The sequence below is a fragment of the Aegilops tauschii genome, chromosome 6 (genome assembly GCF_002575655.3).
Source record: "Aegilops tauschii subsp. strangulata cultivar AL8/78 chromosome 6, Aet v6.0, whole genome shotgun sequence".
Classification (NCBI taxonomy): domain Eukaryota; kingdom Viridiplantae; phylum Streptophyta; class Magnoliopsida; order Poales; family Poaceae; genus Aegilops; species Aegilops tauschii.
The window spans coordinates 264,294,312-264,312,218 of record NC_053040.3 but is presented as its reverse complement, the minus strand read 5'-3'; the positions used below and the strand labels follow the sequence as shown (position 1 = coordinate 264,312,218).

General features: G+C 43.2%; 1 protein-coding gene and 1 long non-coding RNA gene across 2 annotated transcripts; both read right to left on the bottom strand.

Annotated features, from left to right (window-relative positions):
- Positions 1-131: 131 nt before the first annotated feature.
- On the bottom strand, positions 132-2,994 carry LOC141025618 (uncharacterized). Its single transcript, XR_012187719.1, has 3 exons — positions 2,050-2,994; positions 1,146-1,310; positions 132-762 (listed from the first exon to the last, which is right to left on the bottom strand). It is a non-coding gene; the product is annotated as an uncharacterized lncRNA (long non-coding RNA).
- Positions 2,995-3,779: 785 nt separating this feature from the next.
- LOC109734588 (prohibitin-3, mitochondrial) lies at positions 3,780-4,928 on the bottom strand. The gene has a single exon (XM_020293798.4). It carries the CDS (start codon positions 4,852-4,854, stop codon positions 4,006-4,008), a length of 849 nt encoding a protein of 282 aa, XP_020149387.1. The 5' UTR covers positions 4,855-4,928; the 3' UTR covers positions 3,780-4,005.
- Between the last annotated feature and the right edge of the window lie 12,979 nt (positions 4,929-17,907).

Genomic DNA, 17,907 nt, shown 5'->3' with positions numbered 1-17,907 from the left:
AAGCACAAGTGAGGAGGATAGTAGTGTGCCCCTCTCTCTTTTTCTTTTTTTTGGTGGGATCTTTTTGGCCCCTTTTTCTTGGGCTCTTTTTGGCCTCTCTTTTTTTATTCCACACAGGTAGAGGCACACTATAAATGACCTCACACTTTTATTTATTCATAACTTAAAAAATTGATGACTACAAATGGAATGCCTCTGGCAGTGTACCAGGGTATGCAATGATCTAGCGTAACATGTGCATAATGATGAATGGTGGCATTGCCACAAATGTCATGTCAACTCTATATGATTATGCAAAGCAAAAATAATAACGAACTAAAGTCACGTAATGTGACCTGGCAATATTTTAGCATGCTCCCCCGGTAACTCCAGTAGCGATAGGCATCCTTCATTTTCATTGACTGCATCGGGTCCAAATTTTCCTTGTCATGGGTAGTATTGTTCCTGGATATCCAGATAACCCACATGACCATAATATTTTTTGCATGATCTGTGTCATCAAACCTTGGGTCACATAGAATATCTCTTGACCATGTATCTGTAAGAGCTCCGGAAGCTTAATATGTAGCCATTCCTTAGCCTCCCTCCAAAATATTTTTGCATGTGTGCATTTGATCAATGCATGAACCGTATCCTCATCCGCGTCTAGGCAGACTTTACACTGCGCCAACGTCGCAATGTGTCTATGTTTGAGAATGATCTCTGCCGGACTGTGTAGTGGAATTAGCACATAAAATGACTTGAGAAGGACACATACATAATCTGCACGGTACAAAACAAATAAATATGAAGTGATAAATTATGTGCACTTTAAGATTACAACATAATCTAAATGATGTAAAACAAATACAACATGAAGTGAATATGGATATTAATACTCTATGACCCTATACAACGTGCAACTAACATGTTGAAGAGGGAACATCTAAACCTCTCTCCCTTCTGAAACAACATATATGTCTCTCTGTAAAGAGTCAAACTAAGATGTACTTTATGAAATTTTAGAGAATGGGAAACATGCTTACCAAAATATGTTACATTCATTCTCTAATAACAGAAGCCAGTAAGAGTTCAGAATAGTATGTACATGCATGTTGAAGCTAATTAAAAAGAATTAGAATTTTGAAAATTAACCATGTACAAACCTTACATAATTATATTATATCTCACGATATTAATATCTCAATGTTTAACCATCCACGGTGGAAAACTGGAAGGAAAATACAGATGCATCTTCAGAATATAGATGATTAGCTGATTTATGGAGCACATAGTTGTTCAGATGTGCATGAATCACCCTTCATGGATTTCTACATCAAGGTGCAGAACTCATGGTAAGATACTAAGGCCCTCGTGCATATGTTGTGAGAAAGAAACTTAAAATAAATATGATATATTGTATCAACTACAGTAGAAGAATACATTCTGATTCATGTGATTGAATAAAGCTTGGACGACAAATTCAAGGCTACTCACAACATGGATAAAAAAGCTAGTAAATTTCTATAGGCCTTCATGAAAGTAAATAAGTTTACTGAACAACCATAATTTCCTTTGTACCTTAATGAACTATAATTGTGCATATCATACTGAATCTGATTCATGATGTATAGAAAAATTAATCAGACCTTGTATTTTTGCCATAAAAACATCAAGCATAGAATGTATACATGTGTACTATGTTGGATTCTTGGTCCTTCAGCTATATTATCCTAGGCATTTGTTTTGCTATTGCTGTTATTTCCTTCTAACATCCACTGAAACAACAATGAAGGGATACCAAAGTCAAAAGTACTACACGTTGTGCAGGTCATCGTTGTAATGAACTAAGCATTAAGCAAGCACAATTACTTGTTTGTTTCTAATAGACTACAATCACCATGGCAATGTCCAAAGTCTCATGGCAGAAAATTTTAACACAACCTGTTCGATTTTATTTTTATAGAACCTCTCACCTTATCAAATGCCAGATGTTACAATTCATCAACTCTCAACAATTTTTGGATGAAATCAGTAATGCGGCACAAAAAATTCTCATCTTTTCTTCACCTTTTCATTGGGCTCCATCTAGGCAAAATTTGGAAGAGCAAGGGCAGCGGAGCCGGTTGCAAAAGGGGTTGCGCAGAACCTCGCCATCGAATCCAACCGTGGTAGGGCATTGTAGCTCCTCACTATCTAATCCGATCATTGCGATTGAGGCATCTAAAGGCGGGGGAGCTAGGTTGCGCGTGGTGCTGGCACAGCTCCTCGCCATGGAATCCATTGGTGGCATAATATGGTACGGGAGGAGGGCGCTGAAGGTTGCAGATGGTGCTGGCGCAGCCCCCTCGTCACCGAATCCATCAGTTGCAGGGTCGCCGCAGCTCAGTCCAGCGATGGCGGGGGCTCTGCGAGGTCGGATGCAGCGACAACCATTAGGGCAACAAATAGGTGAATTTGTATGTGCAGATTTGTAGAAGGCAAGGGATGATTTGGGGAGTGGGAGAGATGCAAACAGTAAACAAGTGAATTAATGGAAAGAATAATAGAATCACCGGAGAAGATTAGCAGGTTATATGTGTCGGCTCCTATTAATACTTTAATAGACTACTCGTCGGTTTCAGAAGACAGAGAGAACGCAACTACATAGATTAAAAATCTCAGTGCCACATTTGCCGAGGTCAAAGACTGCAATTGATCGCTTATGGTGCACCCCCATACAGATTCAAAAGAGATGTAAATCCTTCCACACAGAGAACAAATATGATGACACGGGGTCTCCCTCACGGAACAAAGTTATACTAAATTAATGATAATTTAATATACTGTAGAACAGAAGGGTTACAAGTTACTAGTATGTAACTTGGTTTTTGTGGTTGAGACTAAAAAAACTACAAACTCTAGGGGGCATGGAAAGGAAAAGCCCAAATAGAGGGCCAGGGATAGGTGATGCGAAAGTACCAATATTGCCATCATACCTCTTTTATTTTTACAAAATTGGAGCACAAGGACATAATGGAACTAACAAAGACTCAAATAAAAGAACTCCTGGCCAAGCTACCCTTTGTTGTACATAATCTCTACCATTAAAAGGGAGTTGGTAGTGTCCTCTTCATCTCCTTCCCGGTTGTTTCCTCCCACACGCCTCCCCCTCCACTTTGATTTTCTTTTGGGTTTGTTTTGATGATCTCAACAAATACCGCACAAAATAAAAACCAACATAAATAGAGTAACTTAAAATAATTAAAACAAAATCGATACTTCTCAAAAACCATGTCATGCATTAACTCAATCAAAACAATTAAAATCAGCTGTTACCGAAATCTTGACTCAATCATAACTTTTTGTTTTCCCCTGTCCATACCCAAATCGGATCAAAATCTTATCAAAACCTCAACTAAATAACATGCTATCAAAATCTAGAATACGGTGAGGGTAAAGTATACGTCGGATAACTAATATTTATGTTTCCGTTGCAACCCACGGTCAAATAGCTAGTTAGTATACTTCACTAGTAGTAAAACCAAAAAAATCAACAAAAGATTAACTACAAGCAGATGTAGTGTTGACAAATGCAGCTCATGCATGCTCACCCTATTTACAAAACAGAGTGCAATATTTTGCTGCGCGTTGCACGGCTACCCAGACCAAACTATGCAATAACAAATATGATCAACAAAACAATCGTAGAACTTTAATCAGAAAAAACAACAAATGAAACCAATAATTCAAAAACCAAGTTGCTTCTGAGCAATAACCATAGAGGACCATATCCCTGCAATAATAAAAAGAACGCATCATAAGCACTAATATAGGGACCCTAATATAGCATAGGTTGGCAACCAAAATACAACATTTGTTCAATGACTCCTCCATAATAGAAGTCTCCATTCTACGATAAAATCGTAAAATACTACTATGTCGAAGCATCTGAAGTTATTCAAGTATTGTAATCAAGTGAAGGATAATTGGGCATCTCAAGTGACTAAAGTACTGTGACCAACTGGAAGATAAGTGGCAATTCATTCACCGGGCAGTGCTGAGCCCAAGCAGCATCTGGCCGTTGTTGCCAGAAGGGATGTAGGAAACATTGGGTGAGCGCGCAATCACCCCAGCTATCTCCTTGGCAGCCTCGATCCTCCTGAGCTCGATCAGGCCATTGCCTACAAGAGCGGTGGCATCTGAGATGAGCCGTGCGGACTCGCTCTCTCCCTCCGCGCGAACGATAGCAGCACGCCTCTCCTGCTCTGCACGCGCAACGAGGAACCTGGAGCGCTCAGCCTCCTGCTGCGCGACCTGCTTCTTCTCAACGGCCTGGGCGAAGTCGTGCCCGTAGGCGAGGTGGGTGATGGCGACGTCATCGAGCACGATGTTGAACTCGCCGGCGCGGCGGACGAGGGCTTCACGGACGAGGGCAGAGACGTGGGGACGGTCGGTGAGGAGCTGGTCTGCGTTGAACTGGGCGACGACCGCCTTGAGCACCTCGTTGCCGATGGAGGGGAGCACCTTGTCGTCGTAGTCGAGGCCGAGGTTGGTGAAGATTTCAGGAAGGCGTTCCACATCGGGGCGGGCGAGGACGCGGAGCGTGAGGCTGACCATCTGCAGATCCTTGGTTCCGGAGGTGGAGGAGAAGCTGTGCGGGCGCGTGCGGATGTCGAAGAGGAAGGGCTTCTGGAGCCAGGGGACGAGGAAGTGGGTGCCCTCCGAGACGACCGCCGGGAGAACGCCCTGGAAGCGGTCGAAGATGACCGCCCGTTGGCCGCCGTCCACCGTGTAGAGGGACGTGGAGACGGCAGATGCCGTCAAGCCCAACCCGGCAGCCACCTTTGCGACCTTCGTCAGGAACGAGACCGCTGCTTGCCCGCCGCCAGACATGGATGACCTAGTTTGGGGGTGGATTTTGGTTGGGGTTTGGGTAGTTCTGCGCCGTGGGATCTGGTGGCTTTAACGCTGTACCATTTCTTGATAGAGAAGAAGAAGCATAGTGCGGGCCGTGCAAGTGGATGGGCCTGATTGGCCTGTTGTGCGAGTGGGTGGGCGAGCCTACCAAGCCCATCCACCTTATTATTTCTAATCTGCTTTTTTGTAACATTCGTAATTTCATATTGTCTCGATACGTTTTTAAAATTGAGCATGATCGGGTAAAATACTCTAATAAAAGAGGCTCCATAAGGATGCACTCTTTCTTCTCTCTCCCTAAGATGTAAGTGGTGCCTCATAAGATTGATTAGTAGCAAGCAAGGACATAATAATATTAATTTAAACCTATAAGGTGGCGGGGCAACTCGCCTCCTTGGTGCTCCCCCGATTTGCATCGTTTTCGTCCGTTAGATCTTACTCAACCCGGTCTTTGTTTCGCTGCCTAACATTGGATCGTCGCTGCAAATCTATATTGTCGTTTTCACCGTGTAGTGAGTTCATTGGGGGTGATGACCCATGGGCTCAGCCTCTTGCGCTATTGGCTGGGCCATTGCTTTTTTGGTCGCGGGCGAGCTCTCCTTGGGCGCCGCGTGCGTGTGTAGCATCGCGCGTCCTTGGCTCCTCCTGGCTCGGCAGCCTGCTGGAACGACACAGCCATGCCCGATGCTACCCGTCCATGCAATGACGAGTAGGCCAGAATGGCAGTTGGTCCTACGTGTAAGCGACTTTCTGTTGTTTTTTCTCTACGTTAGTGTTTGTGTGGATGTTTTTGGTGAGCGCTTACCGGCAGACAGGCGTGGGGGCGATGTAATGCATGCGAGAAACAGGGTGAGCCGACGCCTGCACACCCGCATCTTCCTACTAGACAATGATGGGTGGGCCAGTTTGCTGCTGGCCCTACACGTCGGCCGGTGGGCTGCGTGCAATCCATGTCGCTCCGGTTACGGGAGAGAGTTGTTGGGTTCCTGCACGAGCAGTGCCGAGGCTGACCTCCACGCACTGTCGCGTCCACTCACTCGTTTTTTCTCCGGGTTGTTCGGTGCACTTGCGTTTTTTCTTCCTGGTCGTCCAGGGACGAGACTTGCGTGCTCCCCGCGCGTGCGCCCATTCGTGCTCCCGCGTACGTGGCTTGATTTGATTGAAACAAAATAAGGCCCGGCTCTATCCCCTTAAAATCAGGGGGAGATGATTAGATTAGACAGGAAAAAGGAAAAAAGACAGTTGTAGGATGATGGGAGCATGGGGAGGGAGCAGGCAAGCCGGATCCGTCGTCCAGTGCCATTCGTTTAGTACTTTAGTTTTACAAAGGCCACTGATGCTGGGGCCGTGTCGAGGGGCGGGGCCGTTGGTCAGTTGTGTTGCGTTCCCTCGTTGTTGGGTTCGTGTGGCCGACGCACAGCTGAGAACTGGACTTGCGAGCGCCGCGCGTTGGGTCCCTCGTGCGAGGCGTGCTTCCTCTCAGACTACCCACAGTGGGAGTAACATAGATAGTAACATCACACATATCTAGGTTAAATAGATGATGTGGCATGCAATAAATGAAGAAAGAGATGAAAGTGGTAACATAACTAGTTACTACTAGTACTAGTAGAATGACCATGCGTTGCCACGGGCATTTTTTAATGTTTTCAATGAAATTGCAAACAAAACTGTGTTACAGAATCGAAAGGAAAGAACTGTGCCATCAACACACCAGTAGAAAACCCTGTGGTCTATGTGTTGCAACTTGTTTTACTGGCAAGAGATAATACGGGTCAACAGTAAATAGTGTGCCACAACAATGAAAATTACACTCAGCTTCGGTCTAAAGTATGAGCTAGCATCTCTCTCTTTACCTCTCTGTAGTTCTTCATGTGTATGGTAGAGTAAAAAGAAGCATGTGATTACTCATTCTCATATAAGCAACGGAACTCATTAATTACGTTGTATGATAAAACCAAGGCTAGTATTATAAATTTGAGGGTTGATATCATCAATGTACTAATACATACCTAAACCTGCAAAACAAATCAGAATACAAACAGTATGTGTCATATTTATTTCTTAACAACAATTATCCTCAACAGTGTGTGAATCCAACTGCTTCAACCTGAAAATAATGTAAAGGTACCAGCCTGGTCCTAACTAAGTTAATTTAACACTACCAAGTGAAGTAGATTGCCCATGCGTCGTCACAGGCTTTTGAAATATTTTGCTAGTTATATTAACATAATGCATGTTAAATTTTACATGTAGAGACAAGATAACACGGGCACAATCAGGTAATAATTGAAGCCCACTTCACTTACAATGTAAATTGATGAAAGAAAGGCAAATTGACGATGCATATATATAGAGTGATGATCCAACTAAATATCCATTACAAAGTAAGCTCTACTTGATGCGCTTCAGAAATTCTCGCACAATATTACGAATGTTGTCTTTAGCTTTATTCGCATGATATTTGAGCAAGTATAATAAAAACTTCTTTTTCAACTCATACTCATCCTGCATAAGCAATGTATGTTGTTAGTAGGAGTACTTGATGTCGAAGGTCTTAAAATGTGTACCGGAGAATACTCACCGTTCAAACCGGGCGAAACAATTCTTTAACGTTCCACCAGAGTATAAATGTTCTAGTGGATCGATACTAAACATGTCAAACATATATCTTTTCCTCATGTGTTTTACAAAATAGCACCTCTAGAAACATTAGCCTGCTAGCAAATATGGGAGGTAATGAGAGATGTATCACTCATTTTTTACACACAATAGTTAAACGTTTACCCGCGTGCAAATATGGGCCATAATGAGAGGCACATCTTTCATTTTTATACACACAATAGTTACAATAGTCGGTGATAAAACCCTAGTATTTCGAAACATTTCCCTTCAATGGAAACCATGAAACACTCCTTTGGGAGGCAGAAGCATTTCAGTGATTCGTTTTCTTTTCAACCACATATCCAAGTGTGACACATACTTTCGTTACTTCAATTATCTGAGTTGTTTGTAAATTGTGAGGCCTAATCCCGTTCCACTGCCCATTAATTAACACATTCTTTGTAGTAGCAACCGATCATTGTGCAAATGTATTTCCATTTATTTGATATAAAACAAAGTTGGGCCATGTAGTTTCCATTTAAACAAAGTTGTGCTTTTGTCCAGAACTCAAGATGATGAATCAAACTTTTGATAGTCCATGCATGTTTATTTTATTCAAATGCCAGCAGATATATAATCTTGTCTAGAAGATTTGTAATCATCAGCGAGCTTCTACTCCCCTGCTCAGGCCATCTCGGTACAACCACATCTCATTCACAAAAAAAAGCTGTAGCAACAGCACCCAATCCCCATAGAGATATCTCATCGCCCAGTGTCCCTTCTCTTCTATACACATCACCACTCCTTCCTTTCTACCTCACCACCCAGCGTTGATCCTCCTCTTCTCATTTAGCGCCCACAAACGGCTTGCAACGCCCCGCCCCAGCTCCCTCGTATCGACGCCTGGACGTGCTCCACCAGATCCCCCGTCGTGACGCCCGTGCTCCAGCCACACTCAAGAAGCCACATGGAGAGCTCCGGCTCCGTCCCCCTTCCCGTACGGTGGCAAGGGCGAAGCTGCCGCCCCGTGCTCCCTAGACCTCCATCCGCCCGTGATTCATCCTCCTACCATCCAAAACGGCGCCATCCTGTACTCCCTTCCCCTCCTCCACAACCAAGCAACCCCTACATGCTCCTCCACCCACTCGACCGTGGCGCCCGGATCTATGGACAAAGAGACCGATTACGCAGAACAGTCAGATTCAAACAAAATAACAGGACCAGCAATGTGTACAAACCTATATCTATGGACAAAGAAAGAATGTAGCATCAATCATATTATCTCTGAGCCCATCAGCATGGACCACATACTTTGGAAAAGTAAAAATAAAATTCAAACCTCGTGTGTTTATTTACTTATTTCAAATGTCATCGGAAGCACTAACCCAATACTTCTCTACATACCTCTTTAGTTTCTCACACTAAACTATTGAAGTATGTGAGCAAAGTTACAAACAAGTAAACTACTGAGGTCTATAGGTAAGTTACAAAAAATGACTGAACATCTAGGAAGTATACATTACCTAGCTCTCAAAACTACGTTGTTCGTATGACGACATCATGGTTCAGCATAACTATTTTATCCATGGCAAGACATAATGGAGTCAATTCTCCAAAAGCAATTGAGAGCAAAAACATTGTATTCTTAGTTATAAACTTGTAATAAGGTTTTCATGTGTTTCCTTGGAAACTTGGTTGGTGGAAAAGGACTGAATAAAGTGCACACTCTTTAGTCATAGCCAACAGAAGTTCACGATAGAAGAGGCAACAAAGAAATTATGTTTTGCTTTTGTGAAATATGCAAAACTTGTGTCTCTAACCGATCCTAGGTTTTTCTTAATTGGTTGCTCTGGTGTAGACATCCAAAAGAAATATTATTAAGGGTATATTGTGCTGCAACCACATAGCAAATAACAAAAATGGTATTTACTTTAAAACTACCATGTAGTAGTTCGGCAAGAAAATTTGCAAGAATCAGTTTAGGCAGAAGAATTGCTAGTTTCTATTAATTCAATCCTCAAGGACATTTACAAACCAAAGTGATTTCGTTAAAGCTTTTCTTACAAGACATCCTTAGGCTTGTATGTGCTTGGAATAAGCAAGTGCAGTCTATTGACCAGGAATACTTCATCGAAAGCAAGCTAGGCAGAAGAAGCAGCAATTGGTTGTGCCAGAATAAATAATTTACAACTCCAATTTTGTATCAGAAGTTTAAGAGGAATAACAGAATTTATGAGATTCTAGAGAGTTTAAACATCAACAGTGATTTGTTCTTGTTTGAATACCAAGAAAAGAAAAGACAGTTACAAGAACTACTAACCCTTCCTTTCATCTAAGGAAAAACGGCTTAGAGCATACCTTGTCTATCCATGCATTTATTTCTTTAGTGAACAGAAGCCGCAGATCCGTTTGAATTCAAAATCATAAGCAACACGGCTCGGTGAAACAAAATATACACCATGAATGTCGAAAGGCCTATTTGCTTGTCGTATTCTAATGCTCTTTCCATGGGACAATATAATCAGAACCAAATCATAACCAGGGATCAAAAATTAAGGAATGCCACCAGTCTGACAAATGGAATCCGCAAATTATACAACTTGGCTTCCCGTCTCAATACACGGTTCAACTATGCACAAAAACAATCTAACAACTATTAAACGCACAGGTACTACTATACTTCCTAATCAGCTGTGTACAGATAAGATAAACAGTTAATCTGCAATAACAAAATCAAGTAGATACATTAGGTTTAGTGCCTACTCTGCATCATGATATTTGACCTCTGAGCTGCATCCGAGTTGTTACAATTTTTCTTTAACTGTGCACTTAACTGAAACTCTAAGTTCAGCCAGTTCCTCATCTTGTACTATTTCACTACAAAGATTGAGAAAATAAGTACAAAGGATAACAAAACTTAACCTAGCAAAGAATGCATGTCTATTTGACCATCCCAAGAAAATATCAGTAATGTATCCCATAGTTATTTGCAAGATGGCCTAACTAATCTGGATAGCAATCACATATTCATTCATTTTGTCATATAACAGTAAAAGAATATCTTTATACTCAATTTATCATTTAATTAGAACACCGGTTTAATCCACCAAGTTGGCGTGTAAGTTTCTAAAATGGATAAGAAAATAAAACGCAGCTACAGGTCTAGATGTCTATCAAGATCCAAACTACTGAGCCGGAACTCTATATTCAAAGGTCGAACCATGAATTGAATAGTCAATATAATCTTCTGAATGAACATGCAAACTTAGATATATGGTTGTACATGGGTGCATAACGTTCAGTGGAAGCACCATCAAGAGGAAAAATATCCTGTGATAGTAATCTACATTCCTCGGTGATCAAACATTCCAACCTATCACCATATTACCATATAACAACTTAAAAGGCTTGTTAGTGTTAAATAAACCCTCCTGCATGTAAAATATATGATTGTTATTATATTAAATAATAGTAATGATTACAGCGGGAGATCAATCCAAGCAGTACAATAAGAAGTATTGCATCTTGAGGTAGAGATTAGAACAAGAGAAACAAAAGAAAAATGTTCACCATTGAGTAAATCCTCGAAGATTAGCACCCCAAACTTTAGCTTTCCTTCAGAAATAAGGGTGGGGAATCTTAAGCTCCACAATTTTGTGCCTCCAATGGTTGTTGCCTTCATCAGCTGCAAGGACCAATCTATAGCAGCACATGCAGAATGTTAATGGAAGACTTTCGGCCTAAAGCTTTCCTTTTCGAAAAATTCTGCAATAGCATGAATGTCCACATTGCAGACCACAATTGTTTGCCATATGCCTTTACACAATCATAATCCAAAACATGCCTGCACATCTTCGGTATGGGACAGCGGCTTCCGCGGCTGAGCGAATCTGGCGTCTGCGCCTACAACTGCATTGTGCATTGTTGTCGAGAGGGTTAGAGCCCTCTTGGGTGGGGACATATGGGACGGTGCCCCTACATCGGCAGAGAAGATCGAGGTCTACGGTGGGAGGTCCGGCAAGATGTTGTCCAGCGGCGAGGTCAAGCGTTATAGCATCAAATCAAACTTTACTGTTTATCCATTTGTGGTTATTATACCCATCTTTCGTGTGATGTTTTGGAATGCTCACAGTCCAAGTTTTAAAAGTGACCATCAATATAAGCTGACTGTCAATGGAACAAACAGAGAACTATGTGCAGGAGCCGAACAATAATTCTCAGGCCGGAGAACAAATACCTCAAGAGAGGAGCGTAATGGAGCAGCAGTTCTGGGGAGCCCCTCACCTTAGGCAGTGGTGCGGAGGTAGGCTCCTCGCCCCGGCGGCTCACATGTCATCGGGGTCGTTGTGCTTGCCGCCGGCGCGGATGCACTTCTGGGTATTGCAGCGCGGTGCACTCGGCAAGTTGCGAGTCCAGGGAGGCACCACGTCATGGCCGAGAATACTGCTTGAACTGGTTCAGCCAGACGTTGGCGAACAACTGCATGAGGTGGATTATGTGCACCATAGATCTTGACAGCCACAACATGTGTGACTTGTAACTGAAGAAGGCCCGGCCTCTGTCGCCTCATCAATCTTCGTCACCCACTCCGGCGCTACTCCCGACAGTGAGACCCACCACCACGTGGTCTCCAGTCACCGGGATACAATGGCTATCAGCTAAATAACCACATTATGGAAAATATCACATAAACTGCTAGGGTTTGACCTAGGTCAAAAAAAAATCTTATCGCGAGATCTGGGGGGGTATCCCTAAAAAAGCGCCACGATGCCTCGACTTTTGCACTCCCATCTATAAATAGTGCGGTGGGAACCCGAGACCCATTTTCACATCACACGCTTCTACTACAAGAATCAACTGATTTGTCGTCTGCCATGGTAGATGGTAAAGGACCAGAAAGCGGACGGCAAAGGTCTTTGCCGTCTGCCATAGATGGCAAACTTTTCTGGCACTGAAAGTTATGGTAATGAGCTTCTTTGTCGTCTGTTTTCACACAGCGTACGACAAAGACGTTTGTCATCAGCTTTCCTAGCCAAACAGATGGCAAATAGACTGGACGGCAAAGAATAGACGTTAGCCATGTTAGGTGGCTAACGGTAGACTTTGCCGTGAGCTGGCTGACGGCAAACATGGCCTCCCCTTTGCCGTCTACTTACTGACGTCAGCAGACCAGTGGTTAACGTTACTCCTGCCCGGTCTTTGCCGTCTGCCGCTCTTTTTCTTTGTCGTCTGCTAGCAGATGGCAAAGAACCAGCCGCCTTTACCGTCTGCCACCGACGACAAAGTAACAAAATTGCTCATACCCAGTGCTCCCAGGTCGCACAGGTAGCTGCCACGTGTCACCTTTGCCGTCAACGGCAGACGACAAAGAGCCCTTTGCCGTCGGTGGCAGACGGCGAAGTGCCTATATTGCCTCTTATTGTACTATTTTTTGTTATATATATATAGGGTTTGACTATTCGTCACCCGGGGTGAGGAATAGTTATTCTTCACCCACCTCTATTTTAACATCTATGCACCGTAATTTTATGTTTCGTAAATTTTGTCTTATTTTAGACATAAAAAGAGAACGTAAGAAAACCTATAATCGTCGTATAAAATATTTTATGTTACGTAAAATTACAAATGTAAAAACATATTGTAAAATGTACGGAAAATACAATTTTTGACCTATATTTTTTTTGTCGCGCTATTCGTCACCCTGGGTGAGGAATAGTTATTCTTCATCCCCTCTCTATTTTGACATCAATGTACCGTATTTTTACGTTTCGTAAATTTTGTCTTATTTCATACGTAAAAAGAGAGCGTAAGAAAATATATACTTGCCGTAAAAAATATTTTATGTTACGTAAAGTTACGAACGTAAAAGCATACATAAAATGCGATATTTCTGGTCTTATAACCTATTTTTTTGTTTTCTTATACTAAATTTTACGTAGTGAATCAATATGAATGTAACTATTTGTATTCCAAATGTAATTTATTTATGAAGCGATCGTAAGATTATCTCGGACGAAGCATAACTTATTCTGCAACCTGGGTGATGAATAGTATATATATATATATATATATATATATATATATATATATATATATATGGATTGACTATTCGCCATCCTGGATGAGGAATAGTTATTCTTCACCCCCTCTATTTTACCATCAATGCACCGTAATTTTATGTTCCGTAAGTTTTGTCTTATTTCCGACATAAAAAAAGACCGTAATAATATATATAATCGTCGTAAAAAATATTTCATGTTATGTAAAATTACAAACGTAAAAACATAGTGTAAAATACACATAAACTGCAAATTTTCTTGCCTTATGACCTATATTTTTTATGCCAAATTTTACGTAGTGAATCAATAGGATTGTAAATATTTGAATTCCAAACGTAATTTAATTATTATATGATCGTAAAATTACCTCGGATGAAGAATAACTTATTCTGCACCCTGGATGATGAATAGTAACACTATATATATATGATATATGATATATATATATATATATATATATATATATATATATATATATATATATATATATATATACATCTGGGCTATTATGTTTCGCGTAAGAGAATATTATTCTGTTACCCTACTTAAACTGATGAATTCGAGCGGTTCAACTGATGCTTTCATTTTCTGTTGAAAATCGCCTTCTTTAGTTCAATCTTTTTGCAATTTTTTTGTTGAAACAGGGCGTGTAATATATCGTTGAAAAGATCTTGACATCTACATTACAATCATATAATTTATTTTTGCAAAAAAAATTATGGTTTAAGAGCAGTTTTGAAAAACCTGTTTTTTTAAACCGAAAACGCGAATCGTATTTTGGACTTAATTTCCAAACAGTTTGTTGGAATTGAGCAAATAAGATGGCGTTGGAAATATGATCAAAATCCGCTTCTTCCATATATCTAATGTTTTTTAAAATTCTATACGATTTAAATGTAATTGGGAAAATGGTGAAATTCTGGGCGACACATATTTTCGCGTTTTTTTACAGACGGTTTGTCGGGTTGACGCAAATGGTACGGCGTTGGAAAACTATGGAAAATGCGCAACTTTTTCGTATATAGTATTTTTCTAATTCCTTACGGTTTAAACTCGAATTCAAATACGGTCAAATTTGATTTCGAAGGCGATTTTTTTAAAAGTTTGTTGAAATGGGGCAAATACTATACCGTTGGATAGCTATCAGAAATGCGAAACTTAGTCATGTTGAACGTTTTCTCTACTTCGCAACCATTTAAGAGTAATTGTGAATACGGCAAGACGGATACTACTGTTTTCCTGTGTGAAAACCAGAGTACTCGTATTGATGTATTCATGATTGTGCCTTAATTACTGTCAGAAATGCGATACTACTGTTTTCCTGTGTGAAAACCATGTGTTCATAATTACCTCGGGCAGGAATGTGGCGTGCGCGGAAAAATCGCATTAAGGCACTCATTGATGAGGCAGGGGTCACGTACAGGGACCATGGTTCCATGGCGGCTATGGCCACGGCCTACTTTTCTAAGCTTTTTACTGCTGATTCTTCTCTATGTGCGGATCCAGTTATAGATTTGATACAGACTCGTGTGACTGACAGTATGAATGATGGCCTGTGCACAGATTTTTCAGATAAGGAAATAGCTGATGCTCTCTTCCAGATTGGACCACTCAAGGCGCCAGGGCCGGATGGATTCCCAGCCCGCTTCTTCCAGAGGAACTGGTCAGTTATGAGAGAACAGGTTATGGCAGGAGTGCGGGAATTTTTTCGTACAGGGATCATGCCTGAGGGGGTGAATGACACTTCCATTGTTCTCATCCCGAAGGTGGATAACCCAGAGAGGCTAACTGAGTTTCGTCCAATAAGCCTATGCAATGTCATATATAAGGTGGTGTCAAAGTGTTTGGTGAATCGACTGAGACCTATTTTGGATAATATTATCTCTCCTCAACAAAGTGCCTTTGTCCCTGGCAGGATGATTACAGATAATGCACTAATTGCCTTTGAGTGTTTCCACTTTATTCAGCAGGAGAAAGACCCTAGCAAGAGCTTCTGCGCATATAAGCTGGATTTATCAAAAGCTTATGACAGGGTGGACTGGATCTTCTTGGAGCGAATGATGAAAAAGATGGGCTTCGCTCGCCGGTGGGTGGACTGGATTATGGCTTGTGTCACCTCGGTGAGATATACAGTGAAATTCAATGGAACCCTCTTGGAATCATTTGCACCGTCGCGCGGGCTACGGCAAGGTGATCCTTTGTCCCCGTTTTTGTTCCTGTTTGTGGCTGATGGTCTATCTGCGTTGTTGAAAGATGGAGAGCAAAGAGGAGATTATACCCCGCTAAAAATATGCCGAAGAGCGCCGGGAGTGTCTCACTTATTATTCGCAGATGATACGTTGCTCTTCTTCAAGGCAGAGGCGGACCAAGCTAAAAAGGTCCAACAAGTGCTAAATACATATGCAAAGGCCACTGGACAATATATTAATCCGTCTAAATGTAGTGCCCTGTTTGGCACTTCGTGTCCAGCCATGATGCAAGACGTGGTGAGAGATATTCTCCATATTGGTACTGTTACTTTTGAGGAAAAGTACCTAGGCCTTCCAACGCCCGAGGGTTGCATGTCTCGAGGTAAATTTCAGAATCTGCAGTCCCGGTTGTTGAAAAGGATTATTGCGTGGGGCGACACCCTCTCTCTGGCTGGCAAGGAGACTATGATCAAGGCAGTAGCTCAGGCCATCCCTATGTATATTATGAGCGTTTTCAAGTTACCTATGTCTGTCTGCGATGATCTGAACAGAATGGTCCGGAATTTTTGGTGGGGGGCATCGGAAGGCAAGCGGAAAACACATTGGATAGCATGGCCAAGGATACAAGCTCAGAAAAGCAAGGGTGGTTTGGGATTCAGAGATTTCCGCCTCTTCAACCAGGCGCTCCTAGCGAGACAGGCTTGGCGTTTGCTAACTAATCCCACCAGCTTGTGTGCGCAGGTTCTCAAGGCACGGTACTATCACGACGGGCGCCTCGAAGATACAGTATTCTCGGGGAATGCATCTCCGACTTGGCAGGCGATTCAGCACGGCCTCGAGCTCTTGAAAAAGGGCATCATATGGCGCGTCGGGGGCGGGCAGGACATCCGCATTTGGCGAGACCGGTGGTTGCCTAGGGAGCCATCACGCCAACCCATATCCCTGCAGGGTACGTGCCGCCTAAGGAGGGTGGCGGAGCTCCTGGATGGCGAGGGGTCCTGGCGCATGGATCTGCTCCGTCGCTACTTCCTCCCTGCGGATGTCGACGTCATCACCAGTATCCGTACGTCGACCCGCGTCACCGAGGATATTATTGCATGGGCACCGGAGAGGAACGGTATCTTCACCGTTCGGTCCGCCTACCGCCTGGCCATGGACGAGCGCGAGCGTCCTTCGGCTTCCGCCACGAGCAGGGCACCGGATGGTCGTCGCGCCATCTGGAAGATCATATGGGGGTGCCCTGCTCCCCCTAAGGTACGCGTGTTCGCTTGGAGAGTCGTCACCAACTCACTTGCTACTTGGGCCAATAAAGCCTCGCGACACCTCGAGCTTACTGACATTTGCCCCTTGTGTGGTGTTGAACGCGAGGATGGATTCCATGCGCTTTGCAGGTGTCCCCTGGCAAGAGAGCTCTGGCGAGTTATGGCCTTGGACTGGAACATCCCCAAGGTGGAGGCCATCGTCAACACTGGCCCAGAGTGGATCTTTTCACTGCTGGACCCCTTGGATGAGACGGCGAGACTGGTGGTGCTCATGACCATGTGGAGAGTATGGCATGTCCGGAATGAGATCACACACGACAAGGCGCCGCCCACTGCCGAAGCCTCTCGACGCTTTTTGCACGGATACATCAACTCACTCATGTGCATAAAGCAACATCCTGATGGTAACCTAGAGAAAGGGAAGATGGTGGTCCTGCCTTCACCACCACGCGCTCCAGAAAGTACGGCGCCCAAGGTGCGCGCACAATGGGTACCGCCCCAGCCGGGCTGGGTTAAGTTGAACACGGATGGGAGCTACATAGCGGCCACAGGTGCGGCGGGAGGAGGTATGATCCTGCGTGATGACAGAGGCGAGATCATCTACAGCGCATGTAGGGAGCTACGTACATGTGACAACGCTTTAGAGGCGGAGTTAGAAGCGTGCAGAGAAGGCTTGGAGCTGGCCTTGCACCGATCTAACCTACCTATTCTGGTTGAGTTGGATAGCACGGAGGCGGTGTCGATGATTACAGCACGCGAGATGGATAGATCGTCACATCGTGCACTTATAAAGGAGATTCGTAGGTTGGCTGGAAGCGATGCTAGGGAGATCTCTTTTACTCTTTGTAGCCGTCTGCAGAACATGATTAGTCATGAGCTGGCCGCCTATGGCCGTAGCACTCTGCGCACAGCAGT